Source organism: Hermetia illucens, chromosome 5 (genome assembly GCF_905115235.1).
Source record: "Hermetia illucens chromosome 5, iHerIll2.2.curated.20191125, whole genome shotgun sequence".
Taxonomy (NCBI): Eukaryota; Metazoa; Arthropoda; class Insecta; order Diptera; family Stratiomyidae; genus Hermetia; species Hermetia illucens.
The window spans coordinates 63821399-63842256 of record NC_051853.1 but is presented as its reverse complement, the minus strand read 5'-3'; the positions used below and the strand labels follow the sequence as shown (position 1 = coordinate 63842256).

At 43.7% G+C, this 20858-nt stretch overlaps 2 protein-coding genes across 2 annotated transcripts in view; both read left to right on the top strand.

The window, feature by feature from the left end:
- Window positions 1-12915, top strand: part of LOC119656790 — an 88716-nt gene extending 75801 nt beyond the window's left edge. Inside the window, exons 2-3 of the mRNA XM_038063390.1 lie at window positions 465-781; window positions 12778-12915. Of these exons, the coding sequence (XP_037919318.1) occupies window positions 465-781; window positions 12778-12797 (337 nt within the window). The 3' untranslated portion in view covers window positions 12798-12915. The remainder of the gene's footprint in view (window positions 1-464; window positions 782-12777) is intronic.
- Window positions 12814-13153, top strand: LOC119658116 (the record flags this gene model as incomplete). The annotated part of the gene is made up of 1 exon (XM_038065383.1): window positions 12814-13153. A coding segment is annotated over one exon (312 nt), but the record flags the coding sequence as incomplete, so codon positions are not given.
- Window positions 13154-20858: the final 7705 nt, after the last annotated feature.

Here is a 20858-nt window from a genome sequence, read left to right as displayed (position 1 = left end):
AAATATTATTACCTACAATTTGGGGACGATTCTTGAAGCAATGAACTCGCTCCTCTTTCAGATCATTAAACTGTGCATGCGATACAGAAGCCAAGTTAATTATAGACTTCACTTTAGAATTTATTCAACTTATTCTTTCTTCCCGTTGGGCATGCCGAGCTGTTTCCAAGTCTTTTTCTGCTCTTTTATTATGAAGTTTTCCAGACTATGCAAACGCTCGAATCCATAGAGTTCATTTTCACGACGTTTACGCCAAGCGTTTTCGTCACTTGCTGGACTATGTTAGCTGCAAATGGCCTATTTTCCGGTTGAGGTTCTATTTTTAATGTTGCCGAGATGATGTGATGTGTTACGTTTGTCCGATGGGAGGAATTTATGCAATTTCGGATTTTTTTTATTTATGCTTGCAATTAATTAGAGAAAGGCGAATCCCATTAACATTCTCTTTTTTAACCACTTTTCAGGCTTGATATACGACCACTCGGTGTTCTATTCCTCATATTACTGGCGCTGTGGATCTACAAAACGCGCTGCAGCGCAGCTATAAAAATAATTCTACCCCAACATATCAATGCAAAAATCTTAGAGTTTCACGATCGCGTTGTGAAATTACGTAAAGAACATCCAGGTGTATTTTGCGGAATCGTATCTTCATGTTTAGCGGTCTTAGCTATTCTGGGGCATATGATCTCCGGCTCGAGTTTTGTTGTGTTTGGACTGATTGCAGCTGGCCTCGTTTCAACCAAATATAATTTCCAAATATTGAAAGTGGAAAATAAAGGTAAGTGTGAATTTTGTATATCAATAGATTTGCAGCAGGTAATTTGATTTGATCGTTTATTACTAAAATGAAATCTACTAGGAGCACGTTTTCATATGTATGTGAAAATGCAACATTCAAAGTATACACATATGAGATAGTCCAATCTAAAAATGAAGTCGGATAAACTCCAAATCAATTCTTTTTGCCATAATGTACCAATGGCACCGTTTTAATTTAGCCCAGCAAAAACTCTATCCTTCATTTTTTGAATTCTCCCAGAAGCACCATCCGGACCTAAACACAGGCCCTCGTTTACGGGGTAGGCATTTGTTAAGAAGTAGAAGACCCCTTGAAATGCCTGCCAATGTCACTTTAAGTCCAAGAACTTTATTCGCCATCTTTGACAGCATCCTATATCTTCGGGCATATTCCTATAATTGAAACATTCCTACCGAAAAGAAAGCCCTTTTTCCGTCCGATATCATGTCCTGGTTAGCGCTGTGGTGCTCTGTTTTGACGCCATAAACTCCTAAGATTGTGACTGCTGTTATAAGAGCAAGGAGGCGGAGTCCAGCCGGCTCAGATCTTCAGAGCCAGCCCGTAGCATGCACGATTAAAAGCAGCTTTCCCACCCTGTAGCTTGCTCTGAGGTTCTCAAAGAATGGTTTACCCAGTGTCCGTAGCCTGCCTCTAGCTAGAGATGGGTAATCGCAAAGGAAGTATCTGAGGGTTTCTCCCTCTTTTCTGCAGCTTTGGCAATGCGAATTGTAAGGTATGCCTAGCCTGGCGGTAGGTCTCCTATGGGCCCGTGCCCCGTGCAAACCGCTGTAATCTTGTATGGATGATCGGGTTTTGTTATAAGCAGGCCAAATCCTCCTTGACTTGGCACAGATGGTGAGCCTTTGCCATCTGAGGCAACCTGGAAGATGTTACCGCTGAGTACAAGGCCTTAATGGCTGCTTGGCTGTCGGTCAGAATGGCTATGTAACGCTTGGGGCTCGGATCATGCCCCAGCCATCAACAGGCTTGCAGTATCGCAAGTACTAGGAAAACCTGGGAAACCATACCACTCGGGAACACTGGGTGTATTCGCGAAAACCCCGAAGACCCCATTTCTTTGCAAAGGTTTTTTTACAGGCAAAGAAAGCTATACAGGCCTTCTTAACCCTCAGTTCTATGTTCTATCTCCAATTTAGTATTGGATCCAGGATTACAGCCAGACACTTTACATTGTAGGAAAAAACCAATATCTTATTTGAAATAATTAAGACTTTTTTTTCTATCCCCTAACGATATTTATTATGGTTACAAATAGCGATATTTCGGGAACCACTTGTTCCCTTCATCACTGCTAACAAATCAACAAAGGACTTGACTTTAGAAAGTCTGTATTCTGAATATGCAAATTAAGAAAGAAGAGGCTACAAACATTTCTACAATTCCCATTCACTTCGGTGTGGAATATAGGGCATTCATATCTCTTCTTTTTTCGTATTGTTACTGTTTCGATTCCCGATTTCAGTTTTCATTGAGAATGTGACTCAGTGTGATTATTATTACACTTAATTTTGGGCAATCAATAACCATAATAATCAGCATAAGAAGGGACAGCACAAAAATGAGCACAAACATCTATTACGAACTGGGAACCTGGGGCAACGAGATTGAGAGACTATCTCCTAAAGCATCTGGTTGATCGTCTATTCAGAGTACTTCCTGGTTGCGAAGTTTAAAGAATTTTGCGTTTCTAAGGATTCCTCTCAGAGGTAGTAGAGAGAAAGCTGAGCCCACCAACCCGATTTTCTCTAGGTGGCAGTTTAGGGAGCAATGTGCCGTTAGAAACCCTATCAGGGTTTTCATGTCTCTTCTCTTGAGGAGTAGTAATAATGTGGCTCTAGTGGCCTACTGGCTTGAGTTTAAATTGTTCCATTCAGCAGCGTGAATTCTTACATTTTGGACGTCTAAAGCTGGCTTTGGTCCCATAATTGTGAACCCAGACCCTGTTCCGTTATTCTCCTCATTACCAAAGATGCTCATACCCTTATCCGCTTACGCGTAATTTTCCCCATAGACCACTAAGCCATCTATCAATCGTTTCGTATCGCCCCTTAGTTTACTCTAGGACATCATTAAACGGTCCGCGTAACTAGTAACAGAAATCGAATAACCTTCTAAATCTATTTCCTTGGAACAGAAGGATTTCTTGGGCTGAGGAGCTGAGTCGAGGTTCTGAGGCCATTCTTCAAGCCTCGGAGATGCTCCTCGAAAGCGAATGATATTTCGTCGTCCCTCGAACGGCGTAGTTATGGCCGTTACGGTAATGCTTAGATAGCCGAACATTTCGGATTCTTGCCAACAGTTTTCTGCTGTTAGCAAAATCTAGTCTCGGCCACTAAACAAAGCAATTTGTAGGATTTCTTATCTTGAACTGCGAGGTGGTCTCGAACAAGTCTTTTTGTAGTCCTTCGCAGTTTCGTGGCATTTTTGTACTTTTTCAATGATTGTCCGGATTGCTTTCTTAATTCCAATTAGGGCTCGATGTACATCACATCGATAGCGACTCGTTCACTCACCAGTTGACCTTCTGTGAATTTCGAAATAGAGCAGATGAAAGTGGCTTTACAAAATCAACATACCTATGGTCGAAGAGGGTGATGTAGTTTAATACCTTCTAAGCACTCCTTTGTGGATCGTAGGGGATCTAGCAATCCCATCGTCCTTATTATTATTTTTCCTATTTCACTTTCAGTGAGACTGTGCTTCAGTTTCATTATCATCAGATTTAATGCAGTATAAGTTATAATCCTACGGTAGCAGGGACAAGTGTAATGTTAAAACAAACATTCATGACGCACTCGCAGCAGGTGCTCAACCAATTTGGACAGTGCACCCACGAAAGTCCCATTGAAGAGGGTCGTCTCATATATTTTAGTAATTTAGATCTTCGCACGTTGGAGTCTTCTATTGCCCCCACGCATTCCCCTTGGCATATAGGTTAGTTCTTATGAAAAATATTTAACTAGGGACTTCGCTCCCGTCTTAGCAGAATTAAGTGGAATAACAGAGAATCCTTTTATATCCTTCTAGACTTTTTATAATTGGAAAAGAATAGGGGAGCAATTTCTAACTGACCCAAATTTTCAGAGCCAGCCCGTAGCGTTTATGAAGAATAGCAGCTCCTCCTGCCTACAACTATACATTTGTTTAAGGTCCCGAGAAAATTGTTTACCTAGTGTCGGCAATCGCAATGGAAATACCTGCGGGTTACTCCCTCCTCCCCGTAACTTCGACAATTCAAATTGTAGGGTATGCCGGGTCTAGCTACATGGCTCCATCCGCTGATTGTGCCCATTGAGGAACAGTCGAAAGCGGAACCCCGCCTGGTCAGTCTGTCGACCTGTTAATTGTCCCATTTATGTTCCTATCACCGAGAACCCACAGGAGGGTGGCTTTCAGCGAGACAACCAGATTATTCAGCGCTTCTCTGCAATGTGCTACCAGCTTAGAGGGTGTCGCCATTGAATGCAAACGTTTAATGGTCAAAATAATGGTTGCCATTCACCTCTTCGTGTCAACCAGACATGAGTGCAGGCCTGTACGCCGACCAAATTCTTCGTTTGAGATAGTGTTAGGCCAGCATACTCCGATCAAATGATACGGGCAAGTGTTGACAAATTTTTGGAGCTTTTGAGCACAATGGAGTTCACTTTCCCGTATAGCAACCCAAAAGAACACTAGCACAGATTTAGCGCTGTTACTGTTCCGGGCAACATTCAGTTCGGTAGAAACCACGCTTCCTAGATATACCAATTGGGCAACATCCACGATGCTCTGCCCATTCATGCAGATAGGGCGAATGAGATGGCCCGTCAAGTTGATAACCTTGGTTTTTTGGTTTATCTTTACTCCAACTCTACTTGCCTCTTTCAAAATCGAGAGCCATTTGGTCAAGGTCCATAACCCAGTGAGAGGGCAAATAGAGGTCCTCAACGTAGTTGAAGTGTTTCAGGAAAGATGTCATAGTTCCTTTAATTCCTCCACGTTTTCTGGACAAGGCATCATGAAGCACCGATAACAAGAAGAAATCAGAATCTTGTAAGATCCTTCTCTGTGTACCATGTGAGATTTTGCGCAATCATATGTCGCTTTAATGATAACTATTATTTTCTTGGGAATGCTCCTCCTGCGTGTTGGTGTGGTCAATGCAAGAGGATTCGGAGTGGAGACCAGTCTGCTCACTGTCGATGAAGTTTTTGAGATGTTCTTTGAAGCGTTTTAGAATTATTTTAACCATTATCTTTACAACCCCAAGGAGCACGTATTTTTCCTTTCAATTGTTACACTCAAAACCTGTTATCTCCTTTGGAATATTAGCAATCATCCCCCTCTTCCACTTTCTGGGAAAGGTCTCGGATTACTAAGATTTCCGTACGATTGGAAGCAGCAGATCTACAGTAACTGCAGGCGTAGCGATAAATCACTCTGCGGGGAGACCGTGAACCCCAGCGGCATTACGCATGTTAGGATGACTAGGATGTGATACGGTTAAGAGCCCTGGTGAAGTGTTCCTTACACCTCTTCAGCTTTTCTTCATCGTGGATGAGGAATCGACCGCTAACCTCCATCACACGACCATCAAAAGGTTTGCGATAACACGTAAGTTTTTCTGAAATCATTGCGTTTTGCGGTATCATTCGCTTCCCTGACTAGCGCAATAGTAAACTTTCTCTTGTCATGGCATACACTTTGCTGAATTTTTTCGGGATTCGAAGTTCGAAAACGTTAGCAGGTGGATCATATAAGGGATCGATGTTGAACTTAGAGAGGTCGTAGCTCCCCAAATTTGCGAGAAGTGGCGGAAACAACACACAAGGGAACGTGTTTCTTGTTATACACATACAGAAGACAACTTCTAAATCTACTGCTGATCGTGAAGGGGTCGATATAATTGCTCATACGTTGTTGGCCAGTTGAAACCCAACTGATCTTATGGTAGGCTCTGCGTTCGAAGAATGTGCCACCAATGAAGAGAAGGTGGAAGTTGCAGAAATCCACGAACTTTCCACTATTATCGTTATGGTCATCAAGATCGTGTTTTCCCATTATATGCAATGTATGAGCAAGTTGTTATCAAAGCCCACCTTGGGATTCAGATCACCTCTCACGATTTAAATGTTACCATTAGAAAGCTTCCCTTGAACTGCGTTTAATTGTTCATAGAAAGCATCCTTCTTCACTATATCGGAAGTCTCCGTTAGTGCATAGCATTCATTGTATGTAAAATTGTGACGCTCCTTAATCTGGACCGGAATCTTGCAGTTAGAAGTCTGTCAGAAATCGGATCTCAGCTCTAGAGAGCGCGCTTTGCGGTAGCGTTAGAATCAACTCAACACCGGACGCGTACCTGCTATTCCTTGGCTATCCAGAATACAAAAGCACATTGCCGCAAGAGGGAGAGGAGTACTTCCCAGAGTCCCACCATCTTATTTCGGCCCACATTCCAGAAACCAGTCATAGTCCCTTTTCGATAGCCAAAGGTCTTCGACGTGAGGTGAGTTCCTTTCCGAGGGAGGGACGTTTCGGTAGCAATAAAAATCCAAAATTTGCGGGTTGCTAGCCCACCATTTTTAAGGTTTTGTGTAAACACAAAACCTTATTAAAATCGGTTTACCGTCTGTCTGTCTGTCTGTCTGTCTGTCTTTTTTTTTTTTTTTTTTTTTTTTTTTTTTTGAGGAGGTGGAAATCTTCAAAAGACACTGGTCTGGACACACCAGCGTGTGGGATTTTTACCCACTAAAACCACCCCCGACTCCCTCCCTGCCCCGCGGAACCACCATAAGGTATTACATCACGGGGCGGAGTCAGCTCACTCTAGCTTAATCCCCTTTCTTCTATACGCGGCGCACGTGACCGCGTTTTTCTCCTTTCCTCTGCCTTTCGCAATTTATCTTGAATTGATGCGATCATGAAGTTGACCGCATCCCAATTCTCTTGATGTGCTAGCATTTTCGGCACCAGATTTTCTGGTACCAGCACCTCTCCTAGAGTCTCCTCTAGGTTCCTCCTTTCTTCCACAAATCTCGGACAGTGGAAGAATACATGCTCTGGGTCCTCTGGGACTCCATCGCAATTTGGACAGTCGGGTGAGGTCTCCAATTTAAACCTGTGAAGGTATTGGAGATATCCTCCATGTCCCGTGAGAAACTGGGTGAGATTATAATTAACCTCACCGTGTCGTCTCTCCAACCACTCCTTGATGGCAGGAATGAGCCTGTGAGTCCACCGACCCTTTCCCGAGCGTTCCCACCGCTCTTGCCATCTATTCATGGATCTCTCCCTCTCAGCCTTCTTCGTCTGCAATAAGGGAGAGGTTGGCTTCGCATGGTATATATTTGCCATCTCATCTGCCAAGATGTCAATGGGCATCATTCCAGAGATGACGAATGCTGCATCATCTGAGACAGTCCTGAAGGCAGAGCATACCCTCAGAGCTGTCCTCCTGTAGACTGCATTCAGTTTGCTAGTGTTAACTGACATTCGCAACGCCTCGCTCCAAACTGGCGTCGCATAGAGCATGATTGAGGTCACCACCCTGGCTATAAGCAATCTAGAGGTATGCCGTGGCCCTCCCACGTTCGGCATCATCCTGGCCAGGGCCATACTGACAGTGGATGATTTATCACAAACATACTGTACGTGTTGCTTATAGCTGAGCTTCCTGTCTATCACCACCCCCAAGTATTTGATGGCCGGCTTGGAAGTGATGATATGATTCCCGACTCTAACACAGGCGTAATTTCTCTTCCGGCGCTTCGTGATGAGGACCGCTTCCGTTTTTTCCTCCGCAAGTGTCAGACCAGAGCTCTCCAACCAGCATTTGACAGCACTGATTGCCTCGCTTGAGTATAACTCAGCATCTTCGAGATGCTTTGCGACAACAACCAGTGCAATGTCGTCAGCGTAACCCACCACTGTGGCTTCCTCCGGAAGGGGAAGATTGAGAACATCGTTGTACATGATGTTCCACAGTAGTGGGCCCAATACGGAGCCCTGCGGGACACCCGCGGAAACGACGTACTCCTGCGGTCCGTCATCAGTGTCGTACCAGAGCCTCCTTTCAGTTAAATAACTATCGACAATTGCGGCGAGGTAGGCGGGAATACCAACCTTCGCTAGGGATTTGCGTATTAGATTCCAATTGGCCGAATTGAATGCATTTTTCACGTCCAGGGTTACTACCACGCAATATTTGCTGGTACTACCCTTTCCGTGGATTGCATCTTCGGCCAAGCCAGTAACCAATTTGATGGCATCAATGGTTGATCTGGCTTTACGGAACCCATACTGCCGATTTGAAAGGCCGCCTTGGCTCTCAACTACTGGGAGTAATCTATTATAGATTACCCGCTCTAGCATTTTCCCCACCGTGTCCAAAAGACATATGGGTCGGTATGAGGATGGTTCACCTGGTGGTTTACCAGGCTTAGGCAGAAGCACCAACTTCTGCCGCTTCCATACCGCTGGAAATATTCCCTCGGACATGCACGCTTCGAACAACTCAGCAAACATCTCCGGCCTGGATTTCACGGCAAGCTTAAGGGCCTTATTCGGTACTCCGTCCAGACCCGGTGCTTTATTGTCTCCTATTCTGCCGCAGATTTCCAGGAGCTCGTCTCTGGTGACTGGCGGGATTGCTGTCACATTCAGAGGTGGTTGGAATGTGTCCGTGTTCCCCTCTTGCTGGGGGAATAACCCCTGGATGATTTTCAACAAGAGGGCGGGGCACGTGATCTGCGGAGACGAACGGCCTCTAAATCGTCCCATCACGATTCCATAAGCTCTCCCCCACGGATTTACGTCCGCTTCTGAGCAGAGCTCCCTAAGCATTTCCTCTTGCTTCGCTGTGATGGCGAGCTTGAGGGTTTTGCGGGCTGCCTTGTAGGCGCACTCTTTCTGCCCTTGATCGACTCTACCTACCGCCCTCTGAGCCGCTCTTCTCGCTCGGTGGCAGGCTGATCGAAGGCCGGTCAGTTCATCATTCCACCAGTAGTTTGGTCTTCTACGGGGGAATGCGCACCCTCCTAGGCCATGGACGCGTCACATGCTTTGGCGATGCATTGAGCCAGATGGACAGCTCTTTCCGTGGAGGCGCCTGCTATATCAGGTTGATCCAACCACACCTCTAAGAAGCTTGCTCATCCACAGATTTTGCAGACCAGCCTGAAATCTTTTTCGGTTTCGGGCATGATAGCTCTTTGCCCTGAGGTTCGACACATGTCTCAAAGAAAACTGCCTGGTGATCGCTGTGGGTGTAGCGTTCGCTGACGCACCAGGACATACCACGCGCCAGCGAAGGGCTGACAAAGGTCAGGTCTACAACCGAGCCTGATCTCCCTTTCTGGAAGGTGTTTACAGCACCTTCGTTAGCCAAAACTATGTCCATCTGCGCAAAAGCTTCTAATAAACTGCGCCCCCTAGCATTTGATTCCCTACTACCCCACTCTAGGGCCCAAGCATTGAAATCACCAGCAATCACCTTTGGACTTCGTCCCTTCGCGTCGAGAACAAGATATCAAGCATTTGCTCGAATTCAGACAGTGTCAAACTTGGCGGGGCGTAGCAGCTGTATACATATACACCACTTATTTTCGCCCACACGAAGCCACTGCCTGCCTGACTTGCAGTACCTTGTATGGCCTGTCGACCGCAAGCCCATATCGCCGCTCCACCAGTGAATCTTTGACCCATATGCCACCATGACGGTGTCTATACGGTTCGCTTATGATGGCGATTTCCATCTCAGATTCGAACGTGGCCTGCTCAAGTAAATCCTGAGCGACCCTGCAATGATTCAGGTTTATTTGAATAAACCTCATTTTCTCATTGCAGTGAGCGCCTTCCTAAATTCTGGACATTTACCACTCCGGCAATATGCCGGTTATCCTGTCCCTCTTTTACTTCGCACAATAGGCACTTGGGGTCCCTATTGCACTCTCTGGCAATATGCGCCTTTCTCCCCACACCTTCTGCATCGATCGGATCGATCAATGCTGCTGGTGCATGCCTTCGCGAAGTGTCCAAACATGAGGCATTTAAAGCACCTCTTCAGTGAAATTTGTTCCCTTAAACGGCAGACAACCCATCCAATCCGAACCCTTCCGGCAGCCAATAACATCTGCGCTGCCTCCGCTGGTACTCGTGTTGTGGCTGTTTGAGTACCACCATAGGCTTTTCGTAAGCCCACAATAGACTCCTCGGTGAGTTCTTTCAACTTGAATTGCTCCTTCAGAGCAATACAAATTTCTTCTTTCGATGTTACTTCATCGAGATCCTTACATTGAAGGTAGATCTCATGTTTTTGGGCACGCACTGCGGCATTCTCCCCAAGTGAGTTTTTCACTTGAGTGCGAAAGTCATCAGTTTTGCCCACGCTGGATCTTTTCAGCTCGAACATGAGATCCCCTTTCTGGGTTCTTCGGATTCGGTTTACATTTCCGCTCAGATCTTTTAGGTCGGGATCCGCTTTGACCTTTTTGAGTATCTCCGCGTAGGACAGATTGCCCTTACTGGAGATAACAATTACATCTGGACGAGTTCGCACTTTTTGCCTTTCGTTCCGCTTTTTTATTGGTAACTTTAGTCCATCCATCGTTTTCGCTGGTCTTAGGCTTCGCAACGCTGGTCGAGTTTCCTAGATTCGCTGTAGGGTTTCCTCCTTCTGACCTGTTGGTGTTGGTTTTCCGGATGTCCTGTCCGCCTTTTTTTCTCTTAGGTGCTGCTGATTACTTAAAGGATCCCCCTCTTTTTCACGTACTCGCTTATTTCGCTGGGATTCGATGGTAGAACGGTTAGGCGTCACTTGGGTCGCTTGTGATACTGTTGGCACAGCGGGGTTCGGCGTGTTGTATTATTCTTCTCCTCCATCTGTGATCTATTATAGAGGACTCTAATAGCCCTCACCATATTCTTTATGGCTTGGTGCACGTTGTGCTTGTCCTTGATAAACTCGGACAACCAACTATTTTGCCCAAGCTGGGTGAGGGTAATTCCCTCCGGATCGGGACTCTGCTCCCTATAAGTCCCGGCAGGGTTACTCCTTTTACATGGTCCTTCACTTTTGGCCTGTACTTTATCCTTCATCGTCTTTGGCATTGGTGGAGATCTCAAAGTTGATGAGCTTCTTTTGAATGGATCTCTTCCTTGTTCCTGGAGCACCTCCTGCTGTCGAGCATCTTGAACATGTGCGGTGGGTGTTGTCACGGTTTTTGTTGTCCAAAAAGCTGCTTTTAGTTCATCTTTGTTTGGTCTTGTTATTGGTGTTCTCGGTAAAGTCGTACTTCGCTTGAATACTTCCTTCTCCAGATCCAAATCACTTGTAGCATTATATGCCAAGGTGGCCAAGTTGTCCACCACCGAGGCACTGCGGTCGAGGGATATCGACGACCGGGAGCCCGCTTGCTCACTCCCAAAAGCCGCCGGTACTGGGGTTCCGAGCCCCTGCACCGTAAGTTTCCTCCTTCTCTCGTCTTCCATGGTGGTTTTATGTTCTGGGTATCCTTCCCATAGCCATTTTGGTCCGCGCACCAGAGATGAGCAAACACTAGCCCATGCACAGTCAAAAAAGAAAAGTGCATGAACACATATTTACACATCAATAGGTATGCCCCTATCCGCCAGCTGGGGTCGCGCCTGATGGGAGATCTGGCCACTCCTCACAGGTCTGTCTGTCTGTCTGTCTGTCTGTCTGTCTGTCCGTCACACGCATTTTTCTCGGAGACGGTTATAGCGATTGACACCAAATTTGGTAGAAAGATGGGAACTGTGAACGCTCACACATACAGTGAGTTACATCCTTTTACGTTGAATTTAAGGGGGGGTCCCCATACATGCAAAAGGGGGGTGTAAAATTTTTTTTCATCAAATATAGTCATGTGGGGTATCAAATTAAAGGTCTCGATTAGTACTTTTCGAAGCCGGTCTTAGTTTTGTCATTTCTTGGAAACGTGGGGAGTGCGGGGGGTTGAAAGTGATCATTTCTTTAAGGGGGCCATTCTCAGAAACTACCAAACCGAAAAATCTGAAAAAAATCAGGAGGCTGCCACTATATGGTGCCTTGGCTCCGAAATACCTTTCATACCGATATCTGTTCAAAGAAAGTTAATAATAGTATATATCTATAATTTTTTATAGTTGGCTGGAAACCCCCCTTAAATTCATCCTAGCGGCACGAAATTCTGCAGTGATGTAGGGTATAATGTAGAGCATGATCATACCAAGTTTCATGGAAATCGCACTATTACTAACAAATTTATAATACGTCGAAATTGTTGCTTCTTTGAAAATTGAAGACTATCAATGTCAATATCACCCGAAAGTGGACATATGCATATATTACGTACTACGTACTAAGAAATACACAAAACCTTTCGTACCTGAAGCGTCCAGCTTCCGGTTTCCCGACTTATTTATGCTTTTAGTCGCCTCTTACGACAAGCAGGGATGCCTTTGAGTATGTCCTTAAGTCCCAACTCACAGGGCGCATCTTTACTACGAAGAAAAATTGTCTAAATTCACATCAACTTACAAAAGTGACCAGGATTAACATTGTGTTCAGGAGAACTCCCTCAACTTGGGAATTGATAGGTGATAGAGGTGATGGTGCGATCGAAATCATATGAATGTCTTAAGGTTTCCTTTCTTGTTGTACCATATAATTATCCTGGTTCACTCTAACAATCTGTCAACAATATAAGAATAAGGAAACCATTTCACTTTTTACTGAAATCTACTTTCACAGAATCTGAAAATCCAAAATTGCTTTCTTAAGATGAATTCCAGCTGACGAAACCGTAATAGTAAGGATGTTGACATAATTGGGCCAGTGAGAACTTCTGATTTATTAGTAACTGCTACTTTGAGATATCACACTGTTTCTTTTAATGAAATTGAATTCAAAACGTAACTTCTATTTCAATCCCTCGATTTAAAAATATTTTCGTTTTTTTCGATTTCAGAAGCTTTAATTTGGCCCTGAAACACCTGATCACGACGTTGACGAATTTCTACCTGAAGTTAACGAATCAAACTTATTCGTCTTACAACGTGCTAGCGATCAAGCCATCATCAATCCAACCGCAGGCGAGGAAGAAGAGAAAAGCGATGAGATTCCAGCCGATCTATTGATTCCCGATTCAATTCCCGAAATTGACGAACATTCAGATTCATCAGACGACGAATTGGTGCTAAAACCTCCCGTAGCCACGTTAACCCCAAAAGCAGCAGAAATGAATTCAAATCTGGTTATTTCAAGTCTTCGATATCATCATCATCATCAGATGATGATAGTTTATCGAAAGGTTTGAACTTTCAGAACCTCACAGTAACTGATAGTAACACATCGGGTCAGACAGCTCAGCAGCAGCGGTCACAAACCGAAGCACAAAGTAGTAATGTCTTGCCAAACTTAGTTACGGGCTTGGTGACATGGAGCATGGGCAGCCAACTATTGAATTTGGGAAGATCGTCACAAGAGCCTCCACAGATAGATAAAAGACAAAAAGACCTTACAGAATCGTCAGATGAAAGCGACTTTGAAATTTTAGATACAGACGACCTCAACAGTCTCTAGTTCAACTTATCCAATGTGCATCGTATTTTCTCCTCTTCTAAGAAATAACCAGTGAAATCGCATAAAAATTTACAACCAGATCAGAGTAACCTTTATCGACTATCCACGCACCCCTGTAGACGATTAAGGATAAAGGAATTGACAGGCTTTGAACGATATTGATTACAATGACTCTGACTGCAGCTATGGCTAGAAATGTATTCGCTAAACTCTTACTTGGCAAAACAATATCAATTCTTAGTAAGAAGGAATGACGAAGGAAACTAAAACAATTTTTAGATGCAAAAAAATGGTTAGTCAACTATCACAAAAACATTCTTCTCTGAACGAGAAGAAAGATTTAGATTATTTTTCTATTTGGAAGAATCCTAATTAACTACGCGTACATATATCAATTGGCACTCTCGAAACTAAGGATATTGGATGGGAACTTTTAAACTAAAAAAAATAGATTGGTAGATATAAATATAGGATGTGATCACACACCGATTTTTCTAGCAGAGACGAAAGATGCATTCTCCTACGAATGCAGAATATTTTTTCATTGAGCTATTTATTTTGTAGTAACTGTAGAATATTAATATTACTTGAAGTCTAATGTGCAGTAGCGATTAGTAAAGCAGGCATGCAAATACGACATAAAGTCGACAAAGGAAAAGATTGCTAATATATACACATGATTTTATCAGATTCCAACTTTTCCTCCTTCGTTTCTACTTAAGTTATCTTTTTTGAAAATTTTTAAAGAAAGTTGACCAATGTATTTACTACCAAATCACAAAAGTAATTGACGTTTTCCTTTTTACTTATAAAAACCTGTGGAAAATTTGTGTAATGATTCCTAGTAACCAATTACTGTATTTCTTTGTGATGATTTACTTTTTAACTTATTTTATCCGTTTTTAATTCTATTTTAATTTTATTATTTTGTTAGAAAATCTTCTCAGATTCTCCTTTGCAGAGGCAAATATTATATCTGATTGTACACATAAATAAACATACATTTTTATGAGATAATTACAATAATAAAGTGAAGTGAGATCATAAAAGTCATTGTATATATAATTTTGAAAAGATATGGATCAATAAATGTGGTGTAAAGTTTATCATGCAAAAGGTTGTATAAAAATTGGAATCCTGTTTTCTTACAAAATTAAGTTCTAGCGGCGAAGTTACAGGATTTGTTAGTTACTATCTATAACGGCACGGTTTATTGTTATCTGGAATATCGAGGTAAGGTTCAACTAAAAACATTAAATCTAGATATATGTTTCTTCAACTATTTATTTTCTGGACATAAATGTTTATTTACGTTTTCTAGCGTATCGTTTTCTAACAAATTTTTAAAATAAACTATATATTGTTTTGCAATATCAGCATAAACAACTTCCTGTTTGAAAATTGCTTTTTCTAATCATTTCCCTTCGTCGAAACAAAGCATAAACGTCACTGCTAAATTGGAGGAATATTTTCCTTGATGAAAGTCGCCAATGTCTGATAGCAGAATAAATCATAATTGATATTTGGACTATAAAAGATTCATAAATAGGCCACATTCTTTTTTGGCTAGAAATCGGAAAATTTTGCACCAAAAAAGATATTTTTTTTTCATATGTATATCTGAAACAATTAAGGGGGGGGGGGAGTGATATTTCAGTGCTGAGATATCCGTGATGAACAGTACTTGAACGAAAGTTAACCCCTTCCGTTAAATGTCTTAGCAATTGAACGGAAGGAAGAGGAGGGTGGAAGTGACAAAGTTTAGGATAGGGACGGAAGTGGTTTAGAAATGGTATGAACCGTTTTGTTTGGGTGGTGGGATTTACTGGGTATGAGAGTAACGACCTGACTTCCCTGTTGAACAAGTGGTAATCATTGTTGTAAGGGATGAGGAGTTAAGAGAGTTAGTTTTTGCGGAAAATCCCCATGCACTTGGTGACTAAAAGGTTAGGGTGTGACGGACACCTTTCTAAGAATTTCACTGCCTATAGAGCCATGATAACCCCGATGCGCGACGTTTGAGCGTAATCAAGGACCAAGGAACTGGTTAGGTTCATTGTTAATATACCGATACAATGGTGGAGGATCTATCTTTTTTTGAGGCGTAACATCTCCATGTGACGTGGAGAGACATCAGACCAGAAAATGAATCCGAAAATGATGACAGATTTAATTAACTGCTTGTAGTAGGAAATTTTGACCTCTTACGGGGTTGCGCAGGTTGAAGGTCATTGTCACATTTAGATAAACAACTTGTTTAGCAATGGGACGGTAATTGAGTTGACGTTAAGGTACAGTTTTTTTGGTAACCGAAGTCATTTTCGGAGTTTTACTCATTTCTGTTGCCACGAAAGGTGGCTGCCTGGCATTTTTGGGGATTAAGAGTAAGTTTCCACTTGAAACCCGAAGCTCGTCCAAATATGAATTCAGGCGAGCTTCACCGCATACAATGTCCTTAGTGGAGCTGTAAACAATGAGATCATCGGTATATTGAAGGATCTTGATTGGATTGTAGTTGGGAGCGGGTTTAGGGATACCCGCTGTGAATAGCGAGAAGAGGTTTGTGGGAAGCACGAAGTCTTGCGGGATTCCATCAGAACTACTATTAAGTGTAGATAGCTGTTTTGAGGGATTGCCGCCTAGGCAGCTAAGGATTAGCTTACAGTTTTGCTGTCGAAAGTCAAGAATGTTTTCCAGCTTGTAGACAAGTCTGTGTTGCCGTACGGAGTCGAAAACTTTCCTTATATCAAGGAGACAGACTTGTTGGTGTCCTTGCGATTAATCCCGAACAAAACATCGGCTTTAAAGATAAGTGCGTGTTTAACGAATCGGCTTGTTCGGTTGGCAAACTGGAATTCTGGGACAGAATTGTTACTATCACAATGCTCATCATTAATTGATTGATGGTCCGTTGAAAAATGTTGGCGAAGATTGAAAGAGGAGGCGATTTCCGCTTTTCTTAGGAACAGGTGTGATTTGGGCACGCCTCCAGCTTGTGGGGAACTGTGCGTTCAGCAGACAACGATTAAGGCGAGGAGGACAAGAAGGGACTAATGGTTACGGAGCATTTCTTCAGGGCGATGGTTGGAAAGTTATCAAGCCTGGTCGACTTCTGGTTTTTGTTTCGCTTCCGTTTGGAGTTTGACGAACTCGATTGATTAAATCGAGCTAGAGAGTCTTGTTGGATGGATTTGAAATTCTTCTTCGGGTTCTACCACCACGATTGGAGGAATTTTCGCATTTGTCTACTTCCTGGATGCCGTTGGCTGTTACTCTGTTGGTTGGCAGAGGCCTGAACTAGTTTTTGTTCATTTTCCTTTCGCTTATTGTTTATGCAACGAGAACATAAATACTAATGGAATCTGGGCCACCAAACGTCATAGTTGATTCATGCATGGTGGTAATCCGTTGTTTTTGATTGGAACGTGTGTGTTGCCCAACGAGAAACGCCTTCAGCCTTCATAGTTAATAAATACTCGAAGCTGAAGTTGGCTACCACAGACGTACCACAGTTTCGCGGCAAATTCGAGCATGTCTTCCCCATTATATTACCGATAATACTGGGAGGTTTGTAGATTTCTGTAGCTTTGACCGCATTTTAATTGGTGGCACATTGTTCGAGTAAAAAGCCTGCCATAGGTCAGTTGGATGCCAACTGACCAACACTGTGCTAGCAATCAGATTGCACATTTCGCGATCAACAGCATATTTAGGAACGTAACAAGAGAGGTGCTGACAGCGGTCTCGAAAGGGGTCACCATCTTATGGTTGCTTACGTTCGCTTGCGTGTTGTTTCTGTTACTTCTCGCAGAGTTGAAAAACTGTGACCCCCATCTAAGTTCAACATCAACCAGGCGCTCGAAAGTGGGAGAGGCTATCTTGCTGATCGGTCGGCAGATATGCGGAGTAATCTGCCTGAGAATAGCAAGAGCACTGGGCCGCTATCAAAATGTTTGTCTCCTCAGCTGCTACGTAGGGCGTCGGCTACGCCTCGAAGGGGCGTCATAAGATCTGGCTGGCCTGCGGAATCATGGAAACGGATCGATGACGGAAAAGGGTTGAAAGCTCTGTTTACCATTGTAAGCGATAGTGGGTGAACGAGCTTGAACTTCGATATCGAGCGAAAATCCCGGGAAGCCTCTATCATAATGTGCGCCGTCGACAAAAGGGAATTTGCTATTACGCTGTTCGGGGGAAGCAGAAGATGCCACAGAACGCACTGATTTTAGGTTATACCGCATCACGAAAGAGCTTGCCTGTGGTCCCAAATCTTTCGATGGTCCTATCAAGGATGTTAACGGTCAATTTTTTTCATCCACTCTAACGAGCAACTGAAGAGGTGGAAGGAATACTTCACCACATCTTCACATCTGGTTAAAGTTCCTCCTTTTTGTGGATGAAATGACTAATCACCGTAAGATTCGGATACGGAGTGTTCCTCCAAGCAGAAGAGAGATCATTTCGGCAATCAATGTACTCAAACTAGTAAAGCGCTGGGCTTGACCGCCTTCTCGCCAGAGTTATTTACGCACGAAAACCATGGAAATCCAAGGCTTCCCAGAGAGTGGAAGAAGGATTCCAATGAAGGACGCTTGTTCCGAGTATAATAGTTGGGGGGTAGCTGCGTGCTCCCTCCCGTCTTAAGATAATAACTAAAATAATCCTGAAAAGCATCAAAGAACATTTTGAAAACTGGTCCACGAGAGCAGATTAGTTTATGCCCCGGATTCCTCCTGCATTGACCGCATCAACACCCTACTGGATCATTTTTGGCACAGTGCGCGGAGTTTTAGATATTCATTTAACTTGTTCTTCTCCTCCTTGCCTTCCTGTTATCGTTATTATTTCTCCTTGTTATCGGATCTTCATGCTGCCTTCAAACACTCCAACTACATTGATCAGATCTGTTCGCTCTCTCACCGGGGAAAGAGAAGCAAGTAGAGTTGAAACGAAGATAAACAGCCGGAATGCCCAAAGTTCTCAGTCTGCATTAATGGCATTGAAGGCGTCGATCAATTATGTATATCCAGGAACGTCGTTTCTATCGACGGCGGCCCCGCATACATTGATACGATCGGTTTTCACGGCCTTGTCTAAATCTGGAAATGCAGTTGTTCTGTTCTAGTGTTCTTTTTGTGCTGGGATTGGAGTAGCACCTGGAAAGTGACTACCCGAAAGCCCCAAGCCTTGGTCAACATCTGTCTGCGTCGTATCATCGGAGTACGCTGACCTGATAATACCACAAACGAAGACTTGGTCGGCGCACAAATCTGCCACCCGTACGCGATCCAGAGCACTTGGCGCAGCACAGTGGAGGAGTGTGGCAATCTCGGGAAGCCCTGGGGGAAGTAAAAGCGTAGATTGTACCATATATGTGGCTTAAAATGGGTATCCATGGCTACCTGGCTCGTAAGAAAACAAAAAAAAACTTATTTTTTCGGATAACAACGAAATTTTTTTTTTATATATTTATATATCGTATATTTTCGAGAACCAGTTTGTGCACTTTTTCGATGGTCTTAGTCAGGGTACAGAAAGCTGACGGGTCAAAAAAGCATATTGTGACGGCACTTGCTCCTCAAGGTTCGGTATTCGGGTCCCCGCTGTACGATGGAGTACTTGGCGTGTCAAAGGAGGCAACTTTGATCGATTTTTGCAAACGATGTAGTGGTGGTTGCAATTACGAAAAATGTCGAGGACGTGGAGCTGTAGGAAAAGGGAACCATTTTTTGCCATCGAATCATGGTTACGAATGGTTAAACTGGACCTGAAGGACGAAAAGACGTGACAGTCTTTCACTACTAATCTCATGAAAGCAATACTGCAATGTGTATATGTATAGATTGACAAAGGTCAGTTAATCTCCAGCGATGGTGATGCCTAATATTGATCGATATGGGATTGCACTGATGGGGGAAAATAGCGAGAAAGGCTTCTTGGATGATATGGCCACGTAATTCACCGCTTGCCAAGATGGGTCTGAACGAAATTGATCGTAAATGATCAAAAGGCCGGCCGAAAGAACAGTTACTTGGAAGTCTCGCGACTGCATCCAGATCAGGCCTTTCATCATCATTAACGGCGCAAAACCAGTATCCGAACTCCAGACACTCCGGTTTCCAATTCGATATCCCTAAAAGCTGTTTAGCGTCCTGACCTAAGCCAGTGCTTATCTTCTTTTTCTACCATAGATATTGCCCACGGCGACCTATTGAGCCGGATTTCATCCATAAGCAGACGGTCGTGGTATCGCCAATAGATTTCGTCGTTGTGTAGACTACGGAGATCAGGCCTTTGATAGAACAAAATGGCGCAACCGATCACGACAAGGAGCCGACCCCATTTGTGAATGGGGCAAAGGCTAAAGAAAAAGAAGAAGAAAATACAGTAGCCGACTTCTTATCGTAAATGTGGTGCAATCGATTTCGCTATACGTGGCTTCTGTCGGGCGCGGATGTGCATTACTTATAGAACAGCATGAGACAGTGCGCATCGTCGCTTGAATGTTACCCTTGGATTTTAGAACGAATGAGGAGCGATTCGGGAGGAACTGTATAGAAGGTGGTAACAACGATGAGAAAAAGTGTCCCTTTACATATACAATGACCCCGTGTATTGCGAACTGCGTCGAGCAAACGCACGGCAAATTAAGTTATCATATGGCTCAGTTTCTTACGGGACACGATAGTTATAGGAAGTTTTTGAGACGATTGGAATTGGACGAGTTTTCCGACTATTCTGAATGCAACACTACATCCAATAAACCCGGACACATTATGTTCCATTGTCCGAGATTCACGGAAAAGAGAGGAAGGTTGGAAGACAGTCTCAACGCAGACGTCGGACCCCACAATCTCCCAGAGGAGACGCTGAGATCAGGGGTAGGGGCGAAAGGAATTGCAATAAACGCCATAATAATCACAATCCAAATGAAATTCGAAAAGGTGATACGACCCCGAAAAGCGCTTCAAAGGGGTAACCTGAATGTATCAGTGTAGACCAGAATGGAAAAGGTGGGGTTGTTCTAGTGGGTGTGAATCCCTCATTTTATTGTTATCTGGTGCAGTATTGTGAACTTATAGCCCCGTTCGAGAAAGAGTTTAGAAACATCGTGGCCTACATAATGAGGAATTCTGTGAGCGACGCTACAACTGCCTCGTAGATAGAATCCCGCTTAGTAGACTACGATGGGCGAATCATCTAATTTGTATGAGTGAAGATGAGCCAGCAGGGAAAGTCTACAGACGTTGCAGGCCCTGCTTCATATGGAGTGATGGAGTAAATCAGTACGGCAGAGCGCTGTGTAGGATATCAAATTGGTGGCCTCGTCGCATAGCCCGTTTTTGGAGTTCCTTACTGAGGCAACCTACTGCAGACCGCGTTTATTGCGTCGGGAAACTCCGGCAATTAATCTCGCACAATAAAAATGCAATGGAATGGGCAAATCTTATCCCATGAAAGAATAGT